At 49.5% G+C, this 27,376-nt stretch overlaps 1 protein-coding gene across 2 annotated transcripts in view; it reads left to right on the top strand.

Annotated features, from left to right (window-relative positions):
- Positions 1 to 27,376, top strand: part of Sdk2 (sidekick cell adhesion molecule 2) — a 276,864-nt gene that overhangs the window by 132,908 nt on the left and 116,580 nt on the right. For both annotated transcript variants that reach the window (NM_001413325.2, XM_087573277.1), the window contains 1 exon segment: positions 21,170 to 21,276. In NM_001413325.2, coding sequence (NP_001400254.1) covers positions 21,170 to 21,276 — 107 coding nt within the window.

Here is a 27,376-nt window from a genome sequence, read left to right as displayed (position 1 = left end):
AGGAGGAGGAGTGATGACTAAGTCCCAGAGAAGCAAAGTTTGTCCAGAGTCCCAGCTCAGACACAAATTGGGTCAGGACAGGGACCATGGAATCATCTGGGATAGTTCGCAACCACCCACATGTCTTCTCTCTCATTTTTGTCCTCTTTCCCAACAAGCAATGGATTCCCCATGGCCAGTCCCTGTAGCCTGGTGACCAGTAACTATACCTCAGTGTAGGAAGCTCAGAAGATGCAAATGAAGGGCTGGCTGCTGCCCTATCAAAGAGAGGCTCCAAAAGCTTGTCTCTGATGAACTGAGGCGATTTATTTCCACGACAAAGAAATTTAACATGCAAATTAAGAAGGATTTGATCATCTATCTCCCGAAATTGACGTGCTTGAGTCTGGCCCAAATCCCCAGTAACTATCACACATGGATGGGCGTAGGGCGTGCGCGCAAGGTCCACGGGGAGGCCAAGAGAGGTGGGCTCCGCCGAGGTCCATATGCTTCTGATCTGGGACCTTTCAAGGCATGCAAATGAGATGATCATTGATTCTTCCCACACAGCTGGGCTAGAGAGCACAGCTGTCCTGAGGGGCTTCCCCCCTCCCGCCCTTCTTACATCTTCCTGCGCCCCCTACCCTTGGCTCTCAGCCAGGACACAGAAATTAATTCGATCTCTATCAGTGTGCTCTAGGCCTGTGCAGACAGGTGACCAGGACAAATGCCTAAAGAGCTGACCATGTCCATGCTTTCCTTCTTGCCTGACCCATCCTCGTTACATCATTCCTACAGACCTCTCCCTCAGAAACCCCTCCTGGGATTTCTCTTCCTCCCCCCTGAGTGTTTTTCCCCCCACTAAGGCCCACTTTTCTGATATCTGCCTTGTGGCTCTAAATTCAAGCCCAATCTCTCCCTTAGGGTTTCCCAAGTCTTTGGGGCAGCAGAGACTCCTGAGGGTAGGCATGGAACAGGGGTGAGAGATACAGGAGGGATTTTAGTGGGAGCTTCGGCCCCAGAGGCTGAGAGATGGGAGGGTGTGCAGGCTCAGGATGGGCAAACGTGGGGGTGGTTCTTAGGCACCAGGAAGCTCCAGAAGTCTGAGGAGAGGAGGAGAGAGGTCCCTGTGAGCCCAGGAAGGCTTGAGGAAGACAGGCCCTTTTTCAGATTCAAATATAAGGACCAGAAGAGTCCGTTCCCAGAAAGACCCTGGGCACAGGCCTAGGGGACAACCATAGCCAATCCAAGGCCTTCAGCCACCATGGTCTCTCTCCATGACCTCAGACTCCTAGAGAATTAGATCCTAGCTGGTGGGAACATGCTTGATTTGGCCCTGATCATGGTTTCTAGCCAGGGACACACTGCTGCACCCAAAGACCCCCTGTCCCAAAGCTTAGTGGCTTAGACAAACTATCATTTCTCTACCAGCCCCTCCCCAGCTGGCCCCTAACCGTATTTGCTGATAGTCCACTTAGGCTAACTCCTGGAGGAGTCCAAGGCTGGGCTCCACTCCTCATGTGGTCCCTCCTTCATGACATGGAGGGCTCTGGGTCAGATGGAAAACTTGGGGTCCTGCTCTGAGAGGCACATGTAGATGCTATAAGTCTATTGAGACCTGTGCCATCACACCCTGGGGAAAGGGGGGAGCACCACTAAGCCAGTCCAAATTTAGGACAAAATGGGAGTCTATGTCCTGGGAAAACGGCAGAAAAATACCAGGCTTGCACTCTCCAATCTCCAAGCCTAGGCTCGGGCTTGGCCAGTGTCCAGTGGCTTCACAAGCACCTTTTCCAGATGGTGGCTCCCAGGCAGGTCCCCTTGGGCCTAATTAACACGGTTCTGGTCTACTTCATCCAGAAGTTGCCTCTGAAGTCCCCTGCAAGGGTGACTTTGGAGAGTCCAGAGAGAATGTTGGGGGCAGGTCGGCTGGGGGTAGGGCAGAGGGGACAGAGGTAATGGGGCTGGTTCTAGATTCTGACCTGAGAGAGTCCACTCAGGGGGTCAGGGCACAGCCACGCCGGGCAAGCACCTTGTGCCCACGTAGCATGTGCATGAGCTCCACCCCCAGGCTGCCTGCAGGCCTGGGTTTACCTGCTGAATGAGCCTCGAGCCAGTATCAAGACCATAAGGAGGACAAACGGCCTTGTTTCTTCCTGGCAAGGCAGATGAATGAGTGAGGAAGCAGCAACAGTGGTGCTGAGTCAGACAGCCTGTACGTACACATGCCTTATGGCAGGCCCTGAGCACACTGCCTGTGTTGCCACACTTAATCCCCGTGGTATCACTCACGGCTGCACGTTCTGCCGCCTGCTCGCTGTTAAACCCCGAGGCGCGCTCCTTAACCCCTCTGCCTCGGTTTCTTCCTCACCCTCTCCATCTGCCAAATGGAGACGCAGCTCTGACGTAGGGTGATTTAACAAGGAGGATAGAGAAAGTTAGGAAAGATCCGTGGCTGTGACCCGGCCTTGGGGAAGGAGCCAGGCACTGTGGGTAAAGTTTACAGATACCCTGTAGTTCAGTGATGTAGACAGAGAGCCAAGATTGAGAAACACAGCCATACCTTTCCCCGGGGAGGGCAGGCCATTACTAACCTTGGGTCAGTCAGACTGTACAGTGCCTGAGTCAGTCAGATTGTACAGTGCCTGAGCTCCTGATGGTGGTGGGCACTACAGGGCTCCAGGCGGACTCCTCCCAGTCTCCCCGTGCCCACCTGGCAGGCAAGACGCAGGGAGTTTCTGGAGCCGCTTGGCTCAGCCTCCAGGTTTATCAACATTCATTCATCCCACAGACATCTGGTCTAGGGAAATCAGGAACCTGAAGCAGCCTAGGGAGCAGAGCTAGGCTGGGTAGGAAGCTCGGGCCAACTGGGCAGAGCCAGGCAAGGTTCCCTGTCTCCTAGCTCACCCATGCCTACCCAGTACCCACCTCAGTGTGGCTACGGTTCACTCACCCCTCCACATGGTGCTTAGCAGCAGCCGAAGGTTCTACTGCAAGGTTAGCCCTGCCCACAAATGCCCAGGGATCCAGAGAGGGTGCGGGGAGTGGGGTGGGTAATATTTAACCTCTTCCCTTCTGTCTCCAGAGGCATCCCCCTCTGTGATCTTGGTTGCTGGCTGTGGGAGTGGATGGGCCAGAGTTGTAGCTGGGGTTCAATACGGCTCTAATCTGCGACAGCCACAGCACGGTGTCCGTCTCATTGTAAGGATGACGGCAACGCCACCGTGGTTGCTGCCATTGTTACCGTTAATACTCGGAGCCCCACACAGCATCTGGCCATGGAGCGTTCCAGGGAGGGTTGCATGAGTCACAGCGACGATGAGCTATACAGAACAGGATATTTCCTGGCTCCTGACTCAGTTTCTGGGAGCCAGCTAAGCCGTTGGCAGCCAGCTCTGCCATGATGTAACTTACACATTCGCAAATATCCCCCACGCCATGCAAAGTCATGCAAAACTCAGCGAGGCCTGTTGGTGGGGGAGAGGGGGAGCACGGCAGCATGGTACTCAGCGTCTCCATCGGTGGCACACACAGAAAAGGAGAGGTCTCTGATACAGATGGCTGCGTGATTTCACAAGGGTTCCCGGTTAAAGTGGTTCACTGGTTAAAAGAAGCAGGAGTACTAGAGCAGAGTTGATGCTTTGTTTGGAGGACTAGAAGTGGGTTTGGGACATGGGCGTTGGAAAGAAGGTGGCTGGTGAGCTGTTGTTCAGCGGTAGCAGAAGAGCCATCTAAAAATCAAAAGAGTGTTGTAACTCAAGTGTATGTGGGTAACACCCTCAGGGAGCTCAGGATCCTAAAGGTTTTAGTATTTGGTGCCTAAGTGGTTCAGATAGCCCCAGATTTCTGCACATGCCTGTCATTGCTTGTAGACAAAGCCATGCACAGGACCCATATGATATTAAGCCATCGGCATTCTATAGTGGTACAGCCTTATGCTGCGGATCTGTAGGCTATAACCATTACTTGGAGGAAGAATAGGCACTTACTTCAATGGAGTAGCCCATGCTCCAGTAAACAACCCCTCACGAGCATAATGAAACTCATTGAAACATGTGTGTATGTGTGTGTGTGTGTGTGTGTGTGTGCGTGCGTGCACGTGCATGTGCACATACACAAGTAAAAATATAAAATAAAATCTTAAATTACTAAAACTTCATAAAAACTATCTATTGCATAGATGAAAATGTCATAATGTGTACTAATTTTATATCTGTTGCTATGACAAAACACCCTAGAAAAAAAAGCAACATAGCAGAGACATTTATTTGGTTTATAATCCCCAGTTACCATTCCTCAGTGCAGGGAAATCAAGATAGATACACAAGAAAGCCAGTCACGTCATAGCCAAGAGTAGAGAGAGAATAAGTAAATGCATGCTTGCTTGTTTGTTCTGATGGATTTCTCTACTCTTACACACTCAAGGATGCCCTGCCTAGGGAATGGTGCCACCCACGGTGGGTTAGGTCTCCCCACATCAATTAACTTAGTTCTAACAATCCCTCATTGAGACTGTCTTCCCAAGTGAATCCAGGTTGTGTCAAGTTGGAGATTAAAGCCACTCATCATGTAATGAAACCTATTATTATGTATAATTACTAACAATGCGTGCCAATAAATAACTTTTAAAACCACGCATTTGCATTTCTAAAATGCACAGGTGCTGATAGCACTTTTCAGTCTTTCCACGGAATTAGATGAATGTGAATTTTCGAAGCAAGCCTTCCAGTCAACCAACTTCTACCTGCCTTTCTCATGAGGCAGTTGTCCTAAATTTGTCCCATTTTTTTTGAGACGGAAAGCCTAAGGTTTGACAAGGTTCAGTCCTTTGGCTGAGGTCGCATGCTCCCTAGACAGCGGAGCAGCTGAAACTGGAGCAAGGGTCAGCTGAGGCCACAGCATGGGCTCTTTAAGACTGTTTCTTGGGCACCCCATCAGAGTCATCTCCCAAAGGGGGAAACTGAGGACAGATGAGGCCACACCCTGCCCCTTGCCATCTCCAGGAGTTCTTCTATTCCAAAACCTTACTTACTTCCCCCTCTCCGGCCACACCTCAGCCTCTCACCATTCACAGCCAGTCCTAGGTGGCTAACATGACCTCATTTGCCTTCTATGTTGAGTCCAGGCTGTACCACCCTTCAAGTGGCAGGGTTGGGTGTGGCCTTCCCCCTACTGGTCAATCCCACCCGAGCTTTGGAGACCTTTCCAACCTAAGCCTCCACTCTCCTTGGTTTCCAATGTCCTCCATTCTGCCCCTCACTGTTCCCTAGGAATCTGAAACCACCACAGAGAATTCTGTCCACTTTTGGAGCCTACCTCCTCTCCAGCAGATGGCTTCCTCCCTTACTCTCTTCATCTTCTTCCTTCCACCAGAGTTTAAACCTATTCAACGGTCAAAAAGCCCCGCTGTGGTCTTCATTCCGCCTGCGTGCCTGTTCTATTTCCTCTCCTTGCTCTTCTCTTCAGGCCCCGTTCTGGTTACCTTTATGTCAACGGGACACAAAAGAGTCATTTGGGAAGAGGGACACTCCAGTGAGAAAATAGTCCTATAAGGTTTGCCTGAAGGCAGGTCTGTGGGGTGGTTTTTAATTAACTAGTGATGGATGTGGGAGGGCCCAGAACACTGTGAGTGGTGTGACCTTGCAGTGCCTAGAAAAGCAAGCTGAGAAAGCCAGTAAGCAGCATCCCTCCATAGCCTCTGTATCAGTTCCTCCTTCCAGGTTCCCGTCCTGAGTTCCTGCTCTATCTTCTCTCAGAAATGGACTTAGGAGCTGTAAGGGTTGAAATAAACCCTTTTGTTCCCCAAGGTGCTTTTGGTCGTGGGATTTTGTCACATCAGTAGAAACCATAAGACAACTCAGGACCTGGTACCCTACTCACTCAATCCCTTCTCTCCTCAACCTTCTGTGCCCTATCCTTGCAACCACCCCACCACCAGCCTAGGGCCATACCTATGTCTTATGCTTAGTCTAAGACACCTGGTCACCATCCTCAGCCTCTGGCACCATCATGTGATGAGTCCCATCTCACCTCCCTTGTGACAAAGACCAAACTGGCTTTCCATTGACTTGACTGCCTCATCTCCTCGCCACCTGCTGAGTATGAGTCTGTGACCAGGCTGCTCCATACCAGGCTAGGCAGACCCTTGAGGCTCTGTGAGATCCGCCTGGGTACCACTGCTACCATCCATTGTGGCACAAGCAGCTACCAGTGATGCAAATCGTGCCGAGGCACTGATGAAAGATTATTTCCCGGTCCTGAGACTCGAATGTCATGTGATTCTCACCCATCACAAAATTGTCTTCTTTTGGTTTCATTCCAAAGCCTACCCATGTCGAGACTGTTCCTAGTATGTTGGATTTGAAGCACTGTGGTCTGCCCACCTGCTGTATACCCGTCTTAACACCCTGCCCCAATTCTTTTGTCCTGAGGGAAACCCCAAACTCCTTAGCCCAGGAGAGCCTATGGGACTTGCAGGGCCATCAGCACAGCCTTTTTCCTGCCTACCCTGGTCTCACCCTGGTCTCTGGTCAAAGCCATGTTGGATGACTCGACGTCCTGGGTCTGGCTTTCCTACATCCGTTCATGATGCTTGAGCCCTTCGTCCTTCCTCATCTCCTCTTGCCTTCCCCTCTGATAGCAAATCCCCATCGGAGCCTTTCCTTCAGCTGCAACCAGCTCTGTTTCTCCACCCCTAAAATCTACCCACCCTAATGTTTCAGCAGCCACAGTCGTGAAATGATGCGCACCCCTGGCCGACCCCTAGTTATGGAATGAATTCCGTCCCACTTTCTCCCAAAATGTGTGATGGGCCTTCGACCCCTGGCACCTCAGAATGAGGCTTCATTTAGAAGTAGGATCATTGCAAAAATGTAGTCATCTCAGAGGAGTTCACGCTGGAGTCGAGGAAGGGACCAGCACAATGACATATGTACAAGAGGGAGCTAACATAGGTACAGGAGGAAGGCGTGGGAAGATCAAGCACAGCTTGGAGAAATGCAGCCACAACCTAGGAACACATGGGAACCGCAAGAGTTAGAGCAGGCAAGGCAAGGTCCTCCCTGGAGCCTTGGGAGGCAGGAGCTGGTGGTGGAGGTGCTTATGTTCCTGCTGTACCATGACTTCAAGCTCCGGGCCTTCAGTGCTACAAAAGAAGTTTCTATTGGGCTGAGCCGCCAGATTCCTAGCACTTTATTGCTAGAGCCCAAGCAGACAAATTGGCCCTTGGATACAATAGAGACCCATGTCCCCAAACAGCTGGCCACTCCAGTTAGGGACCCTCCTGTTGTGGAGGGAAAGGGGGGGCCTAGGTATGGATACCCTGTACTGAGCAGGTCTAACCCAGCAGAGGACATAGTTTCCCGTAAACCCTGGGGCTGGATGAGAACTGCAGGAGACAGCAATGAGGCTGCTCCCTGCAGGCCTCCCTGGACCAGCCCTTAGCTCCCGAGACCTGATTTCCAAGTGATCTCTTTATCAGTGTGCCTTAATCTGGTTTCTTTTCCGATCTGCCCCAGAGTGAGGAGGATCATAATGAATCATAATGAATCATAAGCAGGTGCCAGGAGCCCAGGACAAAAGAGCCCTCCTGGCCCTGGGGCAGGAAGCCAAATGGAGGATTGTGCTCGGGGAAGAAAACCTCCAAGCCAAGCCTCAGAGCCACCAAAGCGGAGCGAGAAGCCACAGTGTCTCGGCTTCTGATTTTGTTTCCTTTTGTTCCGTTGATTTTTAGCATAATAACCATGCCCCCTCCCCCTAAGCCCTGGGATTGCTTATTTCCCAATTCGAATATATCTCCCAACTAAAAGATGCCAGACAAGTGCTATCACCCCCACCCCCAGTCCCAGCCCCACCCCCACCCCCAGCCCCACCCCCAGCTCTTCATCCTTTCCTGCTTTTGATAAGTTTGCTTGGATGCATCCTGTCTGAGTGACTTAGGACAACATGCTCAACCTCTCTGAGCCCAGGCCTTAGAATGAAGAGATGGATAGTCTCCGCCTATGGCTCGTTTGGGACTGTAAACCAGATAATGACATCAGGGTTCCTCTCACGACCCATTCCACTCCAATTATGGGAGGAGGTCCCCTACTTTTGCTCTGAGCGGAGATGATCCTTCCCACCACTGCTAAGTAGTTAGCCCCACTCCCAGCCCTCCCCCACCTGGTTTCCCCTCAATGGCCTGCTCAGCCTTCACTCTCACTTTCTCGGCCAAGCAGACAGTTACTGGTTGAATGGGAAATGCCTTCCGCAGGCTCACACGTTGAATACTTGGTCCCTAATTGCCGTTGCTACTTGGGAAAGTTATGGAAACTTTGTTGCTAAGGATGAGCCCTTGAAGGGTTGATGGATGATAGATGATCATCACTTGAAGATGTTCCCCAGTGCCTCCTCGCCCTCTGATTCCTATCCCCCATGAGGTGAACAGCCTCTCTCCCATGATGCTCTGCCCAAGTGTGCCAGCCCTGAGCTGAACTTTCCCAAAACATAAATCAAAACAAACCTTCCCTTCTTGTTCTCTTGGGTATTTTGGTTACAATGTTATTGAAGTAACCAGTCCGCAGACCTCATCTGGGGATCCCGGACTGATAGATAACAACTTAATGAACTCCTTTTCCATGTTCATTGAGAGCAGTTAATTGGCCCAGAAGGCCACAGGGTTGATGGACAGCCAGCCCAAGCCAGGCCTGTCACAGTGCTAGCAGCCCTGGCTCAATAACACTGCCAGCCCTTTTATTGAAGATCGATCATAGCCACATGGGGTGGGAGGTGGCTCAAGGTGGTCAAGAGGCCAGGGCTGGAGACAGCTGGAGACATTCCTTCTGCTTATAAAGCAAATGTTCCCTTGCAAGGGGTCATATGAGTCCGTGGTGTAGAGCATCTGAACACCATCTTCAGGGATCAGAAGGATGCAAACTCCAGACAGAGCTCCCAAGATATCTGCTTCTTAAGAATCTGCCAGGGGGGTTGGGGATTTAGCTCAGCGGTAGAGCGCTTGCCTAGAGAGCGCAAGGCCCTGGGTTCGGTCCCCAGCTCCGGGGGGAGGAAAAAAAAAGAATCTGCCAGGGTCAGCAAGGTGTTTCGATGGGTACAGGTGTTTGCCATCATGCCTGATGACGTGAGTGTGACATTGGAACCCACAGGGTAGAAGAGAATAATTATCCCCTAACCTACACACACACATACACACACACACACACACACACACACACACACACACACGTGCCTGCATACAGTAAATTAATCAATAAATTAATTAAAATGTAATGAATGTTTTAGAGCAACTGGACCCTTCTTTGCCTGCTACTACACACTAAAGCCTGTCACCTCCTTTCTCCTTCCAGAAAACCCAGAAAGAGTTTTCCTTCCTGTGTCCACCTCAGCTTAGAAGAGCCTAGAAGTCCCCTCTGGCTGCCATGACAGATTTTCACATAGTTAAGGACTTGGACTTGGAGTGATAGATTACTTGGAAGGCATGTTCAGGCTTGTCCCCAGCAACACACACACACACACACACACACACACACACATCACACACACACATCACACACACACATCACACACACACATATCACACACACATCACACACACACTTCACACAAACAAACACACACACATAAACATGTACACAAACACACGTACATACACAAACACACGCACACACACATGCGCACACACACATGCACGTGCACCCACACACCTTTTAAGTAAGATCACACTTACAGGGTTCAGAGTTAAGATTTCAATATCTCCTTTTTACATACACGTATTTTTATTTTATGTACATGGATATGTCTGTGTGTGTGCGCAGGAAGAAGTCATCAGATTTCCTGAGACTGGAGTTATAGATGGTTCTGAACTTCCATACCGGTGTGGAGAGTCAAACTCGAGTCCTCTGCAAGAGCGGCCAGTACTCTTGGCTGCTAAGCTGTCTCTGCAGCCCCCCCAGAAACTCTTTCATAGAGACACAAATCAACCAAGACATAGCATAAAGTAGCACACACATGAGCCCTGGGGACAAACATGGACATCTTGGGGTCTCCTTGGCCTTCCCTACTCATCTAGAGATTAAGCAGAGGACAAGAGGAGAGAGGAGAGACATGGCCTTGGGAGTAAATTCATTGCTTTCCCTCTTGCTGTGACAAAACTTCTCACAGTCACAACTTAAGAAGGACTCAGTGTAGCTCACAGTTCAGGGATTTCAGGGGACGCAGTGGCTGGCAGCTCTGTCTACGGTTGCGGTTTGGTGGAACCGTAGTGGAACGGGAAGCAAGGTATCCAGGCTAGAAGTGGGGCCGAGCTCTAAGCTCCTGTTGTGGTATAAGAAAGGTTCTCCATAGGCTCGCGCATTGGAACACTTGGTCCCCAGTTGGTGGTGCCATTTGGGGAGGTTATGGAACCTTTAGGAAGCGGAGCCTTGCTGGAGGAAGTGTGTCTCTCTGAACAAGCTTTGAAGTTATATGTCCAGGTCCCACTCTATCTCTCTGTCTTTCTGTCTCTGTCTCTCCATCTCTCTGTCTCTCCGTCTCTCCATTTCTCCGTCTCTCTGTCTCTCAGTCTCTTTATCTCTGTCTCTGTGTCTCTGTCTCTGTCTCTCTGTCTCTCAGTCTCTTTATCTCTGTCTCTGTCTCTGTGTCTCTGTCTCTGTGTCTCTCCGTCTGTTTCTCTGTCTCTCAGTCTCTTTATCTCTGTGTCTCTGTGTCTCTGTGTCTCTGTGACTCTCTTTCTCTCTCTGTGAGTGTGTGTGTGTGTGTGTACACATGTATGAAATGTGATCAGCCAGCTCCTACCACCATGCCAGCCTGTTGACATGTCTTCCCCCATCAGGAGCAATTCTATCGAAATTCAACCAAATTCATCCTTTTCTCCATTGTCAGAGTACTTTATCAGTGCAACAGAAAAGAAACTCATTTGCACCCATCTTCCATGATGCACTTGTTCTACGCTAGATCCTACCCCCTAAAGGGTCTACAAACACAGCGCCACCTGTTGGGGGGCTGAGTGTTCAAATACACGAGCCCGAGGGGACATTTCACATTCAAAACCCTAGCAGGGAGACAGGTGCCAGTAAACAGGACGGTAAACTCAGTTGTGATGAACACAGCAGCTCGGGCAAAAGAGGACCCTAGGGGCTGGCAGGAAGATTTTCCAGAAAGGGCCCTGGAGGAAATGCTTTGGCTGCAAATACAGAGGTTCCAGGGTGAGGCGCAGCATCTGGAGAGGGGACCAGCTTTTGCCCGAAGCTGCCTGCTAGATAGGTGATTGTTCAAAGCCGGAGAATGTGCTGTTTGGGGCCTTCTACATCCTAGACATGGGGCTGGGTGCTTCCAGAGCCCTAAGGCTTAGCCCAGTCCTTACTTGCTGCCACCCATGATACGACACATGCTGGCTGCTGCCTGTATCCCCCTCCTCGTCCTGAGAGGATCCTCTCTGTATGTGCAAAGTCTCTACTTCCCCACAAGCCTATGTGGACCAGCAGGGGTGTGTAGGCAGACCCTGCAGCCTGGCCCAGCATCCGCTTCTCCCCATGTCTTGAAGATGGTACATTATTTGAGGTGCGACATAGAAAGAGACTCAGGAATACCTCTGTGGGTGTGTGATAGCGTGTATCTCATGCATGAGATTTCAGATGAGAGTGTGAAGGCCGTGAGTTCTTGTGGTCTGAAGCTAGAGACCCAAGAAAGATAGGTGTGTAAAACTCACGAGTATGAAGTCCTGAACTAGGGAAGTATGAAACCAGGGAGGCCACTCTTCTAAGAGTTCAAGGACCCCAGCTCCAAGAACTCTAGTGTCTGCAGCCAGAGGGAGGGATAGCCCAGTTCACAGCAGATGCAATACCTCCTTTCCCCACTGTTTGCTTCAGCTACAACCGTCCTCAGGGACAGGAGAATGCCTAGTCATGGTGGCCAGGGTAGTCCCCTTTACTCTGTCCTCCAGTTCAAATGTTGGTCTCTCCCTAACACATCCTCACAGACACCCAGACTCAATGGACGCCAGCTTGCTGTGTGCCATTTATCCTCAATGTCAATTTGTCCAGACTTGGGATCATCAAAGAGACACACCTCTGGGCCCTCTGGGTTTTTGCAAAGAGGTTTCGCTGAAGGGGTCAGATCGTCCCTGGGTGTGGGTGGCACCGTCTCACGGGTGGCCCAGGCTGAATAAGAAGGAGAGAGCAGCGGAGCTCTAGTCAGAGTCCACCCCTCTAATTTCTGACTGCAAAGAGCGTGACCAGCTGTCTCACATTCCTGCCGCTGTGCCTTCCCTGCCGTGATGCACTGTGCCCTCTCAGACTGTGAGCTAACATAAATCCATCCTCTCTTAGGGTTTATTTTTCCGAGTATTTGGTCACAGTAATGAGAAAAGTGACTAACCCTGGGTGTCCCTTTGCCTGGTCAGGTTGACTTGGACAATCAGCTGTCAGTGGCATGAGCTCCCTCCCACCCCCTCCACACTCCACCTCCTACCCCATCCCCCACCCCATCCATAGCAAACGTCATCCCCGCATCTTCCAGGGCTCAGGAAGAACCTGCTATGCTCATACCTCCCCCGCACTTCACCACTGTGTCTATCCAAATGTCCACCTGAGACCCTCTCTAGCCTCCCAAGGATTCTGGCAGACCTCGCTTCCTTGTCCCAGCCCGCCCACCATCTTGCCCTGCTCCTGTTTCTTTCCATGGATTCCTCATCAGCAGGTTGCTCCCACCCAGGCCAGGCTGCAGCATCCTTCCCCAGAGCCCACTGCAGAACACGGTTGTGGGTGTCGGGCTCTCACCTGAGACGTGTGAGGGAATTGCAACACGGGACCAAAACTGCTTAAAATAGAAGAGCGGAAATCATGGCTCTCAAATTGTCCCTCGGGTGCTCACCGTGACGTCAGCGTAAGACTCCCTGTGCTCCCTCCCCCACCTCTTTCCTCTCCTCCCTCATTCTCTATCCTTTCCTTCCCCTCCTCCCCACCCCATATCCCAACTCCATGAGCTAAGGCTTCCTGTGGGGCTGCTTTCAGTTCCGTGTGACTTTATCATCCAACACAGTTACTCCAGCTCTCAACACCTTTCCTTCCTGGGCTCCCCCTTTCATCATCGAAAGCCCCACTACAGGGCGGTAGGGAGATGACTCAGTGGTAGATAAGGGCACTGGAGCTGGCTTCAATCCTGGGGGCCCACTCCTGCAAGTTGTCCTCAGCCCTCGCACACATGCACACGTACACAAAGAAATGAATAAAAAGTATGATTTAATGTTTTAGAAGGCTTAGGGCGGGTTGGGGATTTGGCTCAGTGGTAGAGCGCTTGCCTAGCAAGCGCAAGACCCTGGGTTCGGTCCCCAGCTCCGAAAAAAAAAAATAGAAAAAAAATCTACACTAGAAGGCTCAGGGCAGGCTTCACACAAGCTGTCCTGCACCTTCATCCCAAGCCTCCCCACCCCTTATATTACCACCTTCTGGATCCAGTTCTTAAGCTCGCTCAGAAAATCTTCTTCTGGGCATGATGTCTCATGTCTGTAACCCCAGCACTCAGAACTCTGAGTCCGGAGAATTACTGTTAGTTCTGGTAAGCCCTGAGCTGCAGAAAGATGTCTAAGAGCTAAGCATGATGGTGAATGCCTTTTATCCAGGCACTCTGAGGCAGAGGCAGGCAGATTTCTGTGAGTTCTGGGATAACCTGGGCTACCTGATCAGGCGCTGTGTCAAAAAGGAAAAAGAAAAGCTATCTGAAACAACAGCCCACTTTCCACCTTCATTCACAGTCCTCCAAGAACAGGCAAACTGTTCTTCAAAGTGAACCCCAGGGAGGAAGGGCTCTGAGTTCCTGTGTGCACATCCACTTGGGGGCCATATCCTCTACACACCGAGCTGCCCTGATACCCACGCCGTGGCCAGAACAAGTTAATTTCTGTCTCTGGGCCATCTTTCACCTGTGAACAGAGGCTCCTCTGAGCTGTGCCTCATACAGTGTTTCAGGGTTGGAGTGAATTGGTTGTACGTGTTGAGGCCTCAGGACACTGGTGTTTCTTGGAGGCATGGCGGCTATTGTGAGGTGTAAACTGCATGGTGCTGTGTGGTTACCGCTCCGCATGGGTCTGTGGCTCCCTGTAAATAGGAGAGCCCTCTTTCCCGAAGACCTTTTACAAAAACCAACACCCTGGGGGCTGGAAAGATAGTAAGAGTTCATATTGCTCTTTCAGGGGGACCCAAGTTTGAATCCTGGAACCCATGTCAGGCAGCTCACAACGACTTGTTGTGATCAGCTCCACCAGATCGCACACCCTCTCCTGGCCTCTGCAGGTACCCACTCTCATACGCACAAGCCTGCACTCAAGTGCACACACCTATAATAGATGATAATGATTAATAAGAACAAGAACAATTTTAAAAAACAAAAGCCGACGCTATCTCTCACTGACCAGGTCCCATACATCTTTGTCCAGAGTCTTAAATAGGCTGGAGACACATGCATTCACACGCACTCACCCACATGCATACATGTACTTACACAGGCAGGCACTACACACATGTGTGTGCACCGCATGCACACACACACACACACACACACACACACACACACACACACACACACACACTATGGTGCTTGCTACAAAATGCCCAAAACCCTATGAGAAAAAGACAGGAAACCTCACCCCCAGAGCCCAGTTGCCCAGCACTGACCTTGAAACATGTCAGTCTCGGTTGTTGATCAGCAAGTGTCAGGCACAGGGTTTCTGCTGGCCACCAGTGGACATGGTGACCCTCTAAACATGATCCGCATGAGAAAAAGAAGCCTAGGGAGAGCAGCAAGTGAACATGCGTGTGTGCACACATGTATGCCTGTGAGATGCTGGGCACCCTGACCATCTGTGTCTGTACACGATGGTATGTACGAATGTCTGCGGGTGTGCGGGAGTACATTCTGTGTGCCGCATGTGTGCTGTGTGTGTGCACGTGCACACACACCCTTCCTCCACGTGAGTGTCTGGCACACATCTCCAGGCGTCTGATTTATTAACCAGGACAATACAAGGAGAGCTCGCCTATTATTTCTGGTGTCCGCATCAATTCCTGACAGCTTCGTGGAATTGAAATATCTTATTTAACGTGAGTAAGAATCATTTTAAATATCAACTGTGACACCCAAGGACTCCAACCAGAAAGGGCATTGTGTGCTCCACCAAGCGCTGAAAGGACGCAGCTCTCGTTAGGCAATTATTTGCTAGCTTTCTTGTCTCTTGTCTCTTAAAAATCCAATTATCTGTGGCGGAACCTCCCCCCCATGGCTATGCTGGTCATTCTCCCCCCCCAACCCTCCTCTTCATCTAGGAAGAGTAGACTGAGGGGCGGGGTCCCGCTGAGTTAAAATCAGGGACACAGTCTTACAAACATCGGGAGAGCAGTGCATTCTTGATGTGGCTTCCTGCCCAGGCCAAAACCTCTTCCCTTCATCCTTCTGCCTCCCATCTCCCTTGGGTCAGCTAACTGAGAAAAAGCAAAGGCCCCTCTGTCCAGAAGAGTGCCCACACTCCGCAGCTGTGACCAAGCCCAAGGCAGCTCTGGGTGGGGCGGAGGAAAGATCTCTAAACAACCACAAAGCAGGAGGCCCGTTTGCCTGATCATAAAGGAGACGCTGCGGATGTCTGAATTTGCTCTCATATTCGTAAAGAAGTTTCAAACACATATTTGAGAAGCTCCTCACTGGGAGCTTCTCTACCTGTGGATTACAGGTCCTCAGTGATTGGCAGCTGAGGGGTAAAGAGCGTGGCACCACCTACTATATGTTGTCTGTTTCGTTCTTTGAGTTTTGACTTATGTGGAAAAACTCTTAGAACAAACTAAACGAACCTTTGAAAAGACTGGAGCTGGTGAATCTATGTGTCAGAGTCAGACTCAGGCTCCTCTTCCTTAAGAATCAAAGGAAAGGGACTAGGCTAAGGGTTTAGAAGCAGGCAAGGAAGTCCGTGCTCTCCCGGTGCTTGAAACAAGGACCATATCATACCCTCTTCTTAGTCCTCCCCTCTGAGCCTTCCCATGTCCGTTCAGAACCTTCCACCGGTGCTCCTTACATTCACTCTCTCATTCAACAGGCTTTTGTGCAGAAGCTGCCCTGTGCCTGGAGATGCTCACATGCGCTCCCACTTTACAGATTGGGAGGTTGAGGAGCGAGAGCTTCCGTAACTCCTGCAAACAAACAGAAGTGAAAGTCTAGCCTGCAGCTCCCCTGCAGGAGAGTCCCACACTGTTCTCACTCACCACACTTCCTCTTGGTGTGGCAGGGGCTGTCGGGAGCTGTTCATTCGTGACAGTCCATCCATGATTGCTCCCAATGGACCTGGCTGACTCTTCTGGTTCCTTGCTGGCCAAGTGGCCACAGGTAGATGGAGTAGACAGACCTGTGGTCCGTGTGTGTGTGTGTGTGTGTGTGTGTGTGTGTGTGTGTGTGTGTGTGTGTGTGTGTGTCCTGGCAGCCATAGCAGGGGACATGGTGACAATAACGAATATGATTATTGTCATTACTGGGGCTTCTTATAGTGTGTGCTGAGTTTGCAAACCAAGACACTAGCTAACCGACTCCCTCCCATCCCAGGCGGGGTGTCAAGGGCTGCATTCTGCTGCTGTGAATAGGGCTCCCCTGGTAGAGAGGCAGTGAGTAGAAGTGTTACTTTAAATAACAGTACCTGCAAGGCTGAAATAGGTCTCCCCGGCTGGAGGCTGGAGCAGTAGCATACAGGCAGTCAGCGGGAAGAAGGCAGCAGGAGTGACTGAGACAGGGCTACACCCGCACTGCACTGCCGGGCCAGGGAGCACACTTACCCTTCACGACAGAAGACTCAAGGGCACCCCCCAAAGGTCAGGACCAGACCAACAACCTGAGCCCTTCCTCATGATCCCAGGTGGGACCTGGGACTGTCTGGATAAAGAGAACATGGACGTCAGTCTTCCACAGACATTGGGTTTCATTAAAGTTTAAATTTCACCACACACCACTGACATTGGCAAACAAATTCAGCTTGAATGAGTCCCTGGTGCCTGTTTTGTAATGTGTACTTAAATTCCACGCACAAAGTAGCACTTTTTAAATTTTATCTGTAAAATAAAAGCGACCTGTGTATACGATAAAGATGACTCCCGTGGCATAGAGAAACATACAATCAAGGAAGTACCCATGCCCCTCTCCCAATTTCAGTCCTGGATTCTTCTCCCAAGAGAGAAATAATAAACTGCTGATATAACATCCCAAAAATATCTGTGCACCTGTGTGTGTGCATGTGTGTGCGTGTGCATGTGTGCATGTGTGCGTGTGTGTGCATGTGTGTGCATGTGCATGTGTGTGTGCATGTGCATGTATGCATGTGTGCATGTATACATGTGTGTGTGCGTGTGCGTGTGCATGTCTGCATGTGTGTGCATGTGTGCATGTGTGTGCATGTGTGTGCATGTGTGAGTGTATGTGCGTGTGCATGTGTGTGTGAGTGTGCATGTCTGCATGTGTGCATGTGTGTGTGCATGTGTGCATGTGTGTGTGTGTGTGCAGGCAATCACACATGCACATACAAATGAAAATTAGTGTATACCTATACACGCAAATATATATACATATATGTATGTATGTGTATGTATATATGTGTATATACATATATATATGTGTGTGTGTGTGTGTCTATATATATACTGTTTCAATTTACCCAAATGAAATAATGTCCCAACATGTACGATTTTTTTTTAACTTGGGAATAGGGAACCGATCTGTTTTTCCTAGTTCAGTTTGCATAATTTAACCATTAAAGATCTGATAACATTTCACCAGACAGCAATACCCAGGGACACATTATATCCTTGCTCAGAACTGTCAGCTCTGAGGTTGTTAGCCCCACATGCAACCTTGTACTTGTATTTTGATTCATGTAACTCTCCCATCTCCCCGCTTTGATTTTCTTCCCTCGATCTGGGTGTCTTGGAGACTTTTCTATTTCATCCCACACAGGTGTTCTTCTCTCGCTCAGGAACCCAACATCATTTATTGATCTAATTCAGGTTTGATGGACGTGTCTGTTGCTTCCTTTTTCTCTTTGTTTATCTCTGCTATCACAAGCAGTGACACAGCGAACATCCTTGTACATTTTTTTTCTGTCTCACTGTTGCAAGCGTAACTAAAGAGCCACCTCCAGGGAGTGCACGTTCTTGTCAAAGAATCTACATGTTTTGATTGCCATAGATCTTTGCCCCAAAGAATGGATCAATTCCCAGTGCCGCCAACAACCTACAGGCATGTGTTCTCTTTCCCTTCCCCTCCTCTCCCCCTCCCTCTTCCCCTCCCCCTCTCTCCTTTCCCTTCCCCTCCCCTCCCACTTCTCTTTCCTTCCCCTCTCCCCTCCCCCTCTCTCCTCCTACCCCCTCCCCCTTCTCCTTCCCCTCCTCTTCCCCTCCCCCCACTTCATTCTTGTGTTTTGGCAATCTGACATGCAAATAGGTCTTGCTTTGATTTGATTCTTTTCATTGTCTTAGAAGCCAAGGAGTTTCATGAACTTCTCAGCCATTTCTCATTATTTTCCTTCCCCTGGTGTCTTTTTTAACAGTATCAGATCCCACTCTTCCCCTTTTATTTATTATCATTGTGTGCGGGATATGCATCTGCACGGACACACATGTGGGAACAGAGTCCTCCCCTTCTACCTTTACTTGGATTCTGGAGACTGGACACAGGTCCTCAGGTCCCACCAGGGGAAGGTGCTAGGCCTTTGTATTTATTTCTCTCTCTCTCCAGCACTTGATAATATCATTATTTTCTGTTCTATATTATTTTCTGCTTTGGTTGGTTGGTTTTAATGATCTGGGCAAATTTTAAAAGCTGATAGTCTTGTGTAGATCCACATTTTTAAAGTGCTACTTGTCCATGATACTCAAAAGTCAGGAACTGCTGGGTAAGATGCTTACAGCCACAGATGATGCCATCATTGGGAAGGTAATGATGATGGTGACATTGTAGTGTTGGGGGAGGAGAAGATAGCAATTGTGATGATGTCAACGGAGATGATGATGATCATGGTGGTGGTAGTGGTGATGATGATAGTGATATCATAATGGTGGTGATGGTAGTGATGATGTCATAACGGCAATGATGGTGGTAGTGTCATTATGGTGATGATGGTGGTGGTGATGTCATAACAGTGATGATGGTGGTGATGTCATAACAGTGATGATGGTGGTGATGTCATAACAGTGATGATGGTTGTGGTGATGTCATAACAGTGATGATGGTTGTGATGTCATAACAGTGATGATGGTTGTGATGTCTTAACAGTGATGGTGATGGTGATAATAGTAATGTGGTGATAGCAATGGGATGACAATGATGGAGAAGATGGTGATCACCATAATAATAGGTTAACAATAGAAATAATAATGATGGGGTACTGATTACGGAAACGGTGGTTGCAGTAGAGATGTTGGTACTAATAGTGGTAATGATGGTGATGGTGATGGTGATGATGAGGATAGAGATGGCAAGGATGTAATGGTGCCAATAGTGGTGAAGTGTTTATGATAACAGTGACAGCAATGGTGAGGAGAAGTGATGGTGATGGTAATAATCACAATGGTGGTGATGGTTATGGTGATGGTGGCATTGACAATGATGATGGAGATGATGGTGATGGAGGTGACTGTGATGACAGTGAAGATGTGGTGGTGATGGTGGTGATTATGGTAGTGGTGAATGATGATGATAATGGTGACAGTGATATTGGTGATGGTTATAACCCTAGAGGTAGTGATGATGGTGACTGTGGTGGTGGTGGTGGCGATGGTGGTGGTGATGGTGGTAGTGATGATGTTGGTGGTGGTGGTGGTGATGGTGATGGTGGTGATTGTGGTGGTGACAGTGGTGGTGGTGGTGGTAATGGTAGTTATGATGATGCAGTGATAGTGGTGATGATGCCAGTGGTGACGGTGACAGTTCTGATGGTGACAGGCGTGATGGTGACAGTGGTGATGGTGCTGATAATGGTAGCTGTGACAATGCCTGAGACACAAAGAAAGATGAGTCAGAAGTAGAAGGGAAATTGGCTCCAAGATCCAGCCCAGCAAACCAGCAGTTAGATGGGTTTGAGGGAAGAGGATGGCCCCTAAGGGATATGGTCCCGTCTGTAACTGCTTCCTTTCTAGCCCACTTAGAGACCTCCAACAGATGTCAGATGCAGACTGGGTTCAGACTCTGACTCTTATAAAATTGGCAACTCCTAGGAGTGAGCTACCACATCCCAGTCTTGGCCTACCCTGGAAATAGATGGTTTTGAAATTGTTCATCAAGGTAGCTGGACAAACTCAAGGACCCTGAGAACTGGAAGAAGATAAGGATCCTAAGTCCTCTTTCTTCTGAGAACAATGCAAAAGGAAATCTCTCAGGGCTGCCATTCCCATCAACACCGGAGAGTCCCCGGGTGCCTAGTGCTTCACCATTAGGAGCCCCTTCCCTGTCCCGCAGCCGTCCTGACTCTCTGTAAAGCAAGTTTGCCACATGCCTGCTCTCCAGCCACCTGCCCACCAGTGTCAGCTCTGTGGTTCTGAGGGTGACAAGTGCCTGAGGCGCTGACTGAGGGTTTGGCACTGAGTCAGGAATATGGGTGAGAGCCAAGTCCGCTGGCTCAGGAGGCTCTGTCCCCAGCTCCACTGTGCAGCACTGTACGTAGCGTAAGGGAAGAGCTGAGGGAGAACACTTGGGGAGATGTGTAAATTTTCCTGCCTCTCTCACCTGTCTCTTCTGATTAATACTTACAACACAACTCTGCACCTGGCCAAAAACCAAATGTTCCTGTCTTTCTCAATGAGTCATAAGCGGGAGGGGACAACAGCCTCTAACAGAGAAGCCTAGGAGGCGTGGCCATGGGCAGGGAGGCGTGACCATTGGGAGGGAGGCGTGGCTGTTGGCAGGGAGGCGTGGCTATGGGCATGGAGACGTGGCCATAGGTAGAATCAAAGACTTTAAACTGAATCCTACACAGCTGATGAGCAAAGCCCTCTGGCCTGTGGGACGGACCAAATCTTATTGATAAAGACCTTGCTGGAATCCCAGGACACTGCCCAAGAGCTTCCTCTAATCATTGAGAATATGGTGACCCCATGACCTTTGAGCCCAAGCCCAACTTGACCTCTACACCTCTGAAAACCCCTACCTTACTTAATTGGCTATCTCATCTGTCCCCCAGGTACATGATTACCAGCCTGGACCGCACCCACGCTGGCTTCTACCGTTGCATCGTGCGTAACCGGATGGGGGCCCTGCTACAGCGGCAGACTGAGGTCCAGGTGGCTTGTGAGTACAATGGGGGACCAGGACAATACCCTTGCTTTCTCCCACTGCTGTAAGTCAACGGAGCTCTTCCTACACGGCCAGGCCAATCCTTTTTTTTTTTTTTTTTTTCGGAGCTGGGGACCAAACCCAGGGCCTAGCGCTTGCTAGGTAAGCGCTCTACCACTGACCTAAATCCCCAACCCCTGGGCCAATCCTTTTTGTTACACCTGGTAGAACCAAGGCCCCTAGAGAGCATGGGAGCTCCATAATGCCATATAGCGTTTCTCTGTGGCAAGGCCGGATAGTCAAGCACTCCCTGGCGCTGTGTATCAGAAAAGCATGACCTGACTCTGTCATCCTCTAGCTCATTCAGTGGGAGCAACGGTAGCCTTGACTTTAGTGCCCTCCAGATTGAGTTTCCATTACCTTCAAGAGGTACTGGGAGATGTCTCAAGACGCCTCACCCTATGAGAGGGGCAGGGAATGATGTAGTGGGGCTCACAGAAGTACCAAGGGGGCAGAGGGTCATCACTAAGCCCTCAGTGGTTGACCTCTTCTACCTGGCACCGTCAAAGCCCAGAGAGGTTTTCTGAGATAAGGAGGGAGGACAGTGTGAGAAATCTAGGTCCCCCCCAGAGATCACTACCACCCAGCCAGCGCTCAGCATCCCTTCCTCAGACCTGATGCTTCCTGAAGGACCTGCTTCTTACTGCAAAGAGGACACACTGAGGGCTCTTTTAAGCTGGTCAATGACACATTGGTGGTCAGAGAGGTCTGGGGAAGCTTCATGAGTGCTGGAGTTTTACCAGAAAAGCCACCTACCTCTGAAAAGTAACAGCGAGTGGATAACGGAGAGAGGTCACTGTGGGAGAGAAGTCGAGGGTGGAAAGCGCTCAGAAAACCTCGTTGTGCTGTCAACGAGTGTGTGTGATAATTAGAGAAAGCAGCCATAATCGAAAGTGGAGGACAGGCCAGTCCATAAGGCAGCATTAAAGGCAACTCCATTGACACCCTAGAAGCAAAGCCTGAATCTCAACACTGATTTCAGGAAGCCGACAGCACAGGATGGAGGAGGCCACAAGGCATCTTCCTTTAACACCAGGCAAACCCATCTTGTGACATTTTGACATAATATTGTCATCTGTAAAATTCACTCTCAAAAACCATGCATTCAAATTATAAAAGAAACACACACACACACACACACACACACACACACCACACACACACACACACACCTCATGCTTGAAGTATGATTCTGACTTTATGTTGGCCACACTATCCTACGACACATGCAGCCCATGGACTATGAGTTAGACACACTAACTTCTCATCATGTCCCAGAGTCCTGTGGGCAGATGGAGCTGGGAAACCTCCAGAGAGAGGCTGCATGCCCATGCGCACGTGAGTGTACGCACATGTTCCAATGTATTCATAAAGGTCGATCTGCCTTTTGGTTCATGTGTGTAAGGAGAATGACTATGTCTGTGTGCCAGCATGCGCACGTATACATGTGCCTCGACATGGCAGTACACATGTTTATGCAGGCATGTGTCCTCGCATTGCATAGATTTGTGTGTGTAAATGTGTGCACAGGTATATCTATGACTGTGTAGCCTGGGCTCACAGGTGTCAGTGTGCATGCATCTGCAGGTATACGTAGATCTGGCCTGGCCTGCTTTCTCATCTGATTGCAGGAGAGAACACGCTCTCCCAGCTTTCTCTGTCAGTCAACCTGTGTCTGTCTGTCTGTCCATCCATCCATCCGTCTGTCTGTCTCTATGTGTCTCCTTGCACTGGGACACCATTCTGAGAGCGAGGGGTACCTGGTGTTTTTTCCAACCCCCTCCCTTGTCTACTGTGCCCACCTGGGGGCAGCAGGGGCAGGAGAGAAACTGGGTCCTGTGACCTCAGGCAGCTTGCTCCCAGTGGTTTTTATAGGGATCCTAGAACTAACACACCCCACCCCAGCTCCCGCCCTCCCTAGAGAGGGCTTGTGACTTGTGTTCTAATGAGAAATTAATAAGGCAGCTGTCTAACAACTGATGCTAATGGCAAAGTCATTTCTTTTTTAAAAAAAAAAAGATTCTTTACGTGTTTTTAATTACAGCAATTAGGGCAAGTCAATAAAACATCTCCCTGACCCAGCCCCCTCCCTGGCCCCACTCAGAATCTCTTCTTTGTAGTTTTAAAGCTGCCATAAATTCCTGCCACGGAGCAGTAGAATGAATGGCCAGGAGGTTGGAAAGTTCTTCAGACTCAGGATTCCCTGAGCTTTTACCACATTCAGGGCCTCTCTGCTCCCCTCACCTGCCCTCTTCCCCTTCCCTAGACCTTGCCGACACAATGGAACTTGCCATCCCGTCTCATCCCATCCCACAATGCCAAGCTCAACCAGACAGTGGCATGGCAAGTGTCTGCTTGTCCCAGGAAGGGATCCACTTCTCTTGTTATTGGCATGCTGCAAACTACTCATTCAGAGTGGGGCTCGGGGCCCTTCTGTAGTCACTAGGACTGGGGTGGCACTGAAATGCATCTGATCAGCCTACCTTTCCTCATTTCCCATCTACAGCATGAGTGCAGATAAAGGGTGTGAGAGCGGGAACCGGGCAGCTACTTGGGGCAATGTGACAGGTTTGCCATGAGCATCCATTACTGATGGTTACAGGGAGCCAGGTGTGGCGGTACATGGCTGCCATCCCTGTGCCCAGGACTCTGGATCAGAGGGATGCAGTGAGCTACAGGCCAACCTCAGAAACATGGCAGTACCCTGCCTGGAGAAAAATTTAAAACATAAATAACTGCGATTGCTGTGGAGTGTCCCACTGCATCCCCAAATGTGCCAGGTTGTGATGAAACACGAGAAGATCCTGTCTCCAGGAGGGCTTAGCAGTCTGTTAATATGATATAACATTGTATCATCGTATATAATAGAACATTGTATTGTCGTATATAAAATAGCACTATCATAGTATATAACATTGTATCATAGTATACAATATAACATTGTATCGTATCATATCATACTATAATTATATATGGCCCATGAATGAATGCAATGTATTATGAGAAAAATGGAGCCATGTGAGAGGAATTGGGAAGGGGGAGGTAACAGAGAATGGCCAGTAAGGATATAGAACTAGGAAGGTGGGTGGGCCACACAGAAGGGAAGAACACCCCAAGCCAGAGAACAGTCAGGGTAAAGGCCCTGTGGTATCCTAGAGGGTCTGAGGCCAGGGTGACTGGACGAGACTGAGAGCAACAGAGAGCACCAGACAAAAGGGTGGGGGGAGGGACCTTTGGGATAGAGTATGGCACGGTAAGCTGTGCTCAAAATGAACTGAAAGTCGCTGATGGTTGTGGCAGAGCTGAGATAGGGTCTGGTAGAGAGAGGGGTGTTGTTTTCATAATAAATGCAGAAAACCACAAGGAGATACTTGGCCATGTGCACCCAACTCTCAAAACCCAGAGTCCAACCAGCCCAAGTGTGAGGGGGATACACCTCTATAACTGGTAAATTGGTGAGATTTTGGAGAGTGGTGGGTGGCACAGCCTTCCAACCAGCAGTTGCCTCTTTGGAATGAGGTCTCCCCAGAGTCTGTGTCCTGAGAGGGCCATGAGGGACTGTGCACAGCATCAGCACCATGTGACCCAGAGAGTACCAGGCGACTGTAAAGTTGATTGACCTCAAAGCTAGGGTTACAGAGTGGGGGGGCACAAAAACACATTCTTCCCCTACCAAAAAGTCACAAGAAACCACAGAGTAATAACGCAGGAATGATTGTTTAAAATTAGATTGAATTAGCCATGAAACGCTGAGTAACACTATTTGTGAGGACATATAAGTAGATGGCCCAGCATTCCAAAGAGAGGTTAGCCCTAAAGAGAGCAGAACAGGATGGGGAGAGAGTGAGGGGAGGGAAACCAAATGCCCACAGGGCCAAAACTTTTGTGCTGGATGCTGTGGTACAGACAGGGGTGTTGACTGTTTTCTTCAAATTATACATATAATTATATTCATTTTCATATGCATGATCCATCTCACCATTTAAAGGTAAGTAAGTGCAGAGATGATGTACTCCACAGCAGAATTCTTACCCAATGGGCCCTTTTGAGCTCTAACAAAGACATCAAGAGTGAGCTCCAGGCCACAGCCTGCTGTGCCTCAGGCCACAGTCCTCTGCTCTGGGGGAGATTATCTGGAAGATGGGATAGGCCCTGCAGGGCATAATATGGTGGGCGCGTAGATGAATTAGCAGCATTTAGAGAGTTAGCAAAGAGAGTGAGGAAAGTCCTCAGGGGACCTGGACCCAGCCTGTCCTCCCTTCCTCAGCCCAGCTCCTGCACTGGCAGGCTGGCCTCCTTAGTAGCCTCTCCTTCGTCAGTTCAGCACATGTATACAGTGCTGATGTATACAGTGGGTGCTGCCCGCTTGGGCCAGGGCTCTCTGAGCAGATCCTAGAGCTCCTGTGACAGATGCCTGGGACCTGGGAGTCACAGTGAGGTAGGAACTCTGTGAAGTAGAGGGGGATAGAAGATGGGGTCTGTTCTGATAGAGACCAAGGCTACCCAAGCCTCTCCTTCCTCCACCCACCCTACTGTAAACATAGATTCGTGCCCACCCACAACCATCCACACACATGTGAAAACATATTTAACTATCCAGCCCGTTACACACATATACACACACACATGCATGTTTGTGTAGAAAGAGACAGAGACACACACATGTAATAGACACTCACACACACACATACACATGCATATTTGTGTAGAAAGAGACGCACATGTAATAAACAGTCACACACACATACACATGCATGTTTGTGTAGAAAGAGACACATATATGTAATAGACATACATGCACATACATATATGTATATACTTTACATATATATGCATATATTCAACCATCTGGCCATCATACACATGTTCACATGCATGCATGCATGCATGCACACACACACACATGTTTGTGTATTCTACATATATACATTTCTCCACATACACAGCCATCCACCTATACATAAAACAGCCATACATAGCCACATACAATCCATGCAGTCATACATACAAACAGCATATGTACATGGAAACATAAACATATATATGATTCAATAATCCATCCCTCCATCCCTTTCTCCCTTTTCATCTACCCACCCCACATCAACACAGTCCTCCATCCATCCATGCAGAGGGAGGTGGCACGCAGCCCTCTCCATCTCTCATTCATTCAGGAACCTTGCCCTACTGACCTTTCGCTTGCCATCTATACCCTTTCCTTCTGCCCTACCCTGTCACGTTTTTCCTTACAACACACACACACACACACACACACACACACACACACACACGTGAGCATACATGCATACACATATACACAATGTACACACATACACATGTGCACATACATGCTCACACACATGCACACATACACACATGAGCACACATGTGCACACACATACATGCGCACACACAAACATGTGCACATATAAACATGTGCACACACATACACACATGCACACACACACACCTAACTACACTAGCACTTATTTGTCTCAGCTTGAAAGATGCCTCACACACACACCAGCATAAGGAAGATTTTGCTCTGTCCTGTCCTTCCCAGCAGTTGTCACAGATGCCACTAAACACATACTTGTAGGCTTGTCTGCTGAGCCAGATTGCAAGCTCAATAGCCAGGTCTATCTTTACTTTAAAGTGTGTTTTTTTGTAATTGTATGAACGTGTGTGTGTGTGTGTGTGTGTGTGTGTGTGTGTGTGATGTGCCCCCATGTGAGTCTATGATACCATGTGAATGCACAAACTCAAAGAGACTAGGAGAGGGCACCAGATCCCCTGGAACTGGAGGTACAGATTGTTGTGTGTCAACATCTGGATGCTGGGAGCTGTGTCCCTGTCCCCTGTAAGGGCAGTATGAGCTCTCGCTTTCATCGGGACCTCCACAGGGTCCGTCTGACACACAGTAAGGCTCCATTAGGAGCTGGTGGTTCTAGGCAGGGCAAGGACCTATTGCTTCTGAATACGACAATCTCCAGGTGCCTTTCCATGCTGATCACCTTGGAGGAGGTAGGAAAGAGCACGGGTTTCTGCGGAGAACGTG

The sequence above is a fragment of the Rattus norvegicus genome, chromosome 10, assembly GCF_021556685.1.
Source record: "Rattus norvegicus strain SHRSP/BbbUtx chromosome 10, alternate assembly SHRSP_T2T, whole genome shotgun sequence".
NCBI lineage: Eukaryota > Metazoa > Chordata > Mammalia > Rodentia > Muridae > Rattus > Rattus norvegicus.
This window is presented reverse-complemented; position numbering and strand designations above follow the sequence as displayed.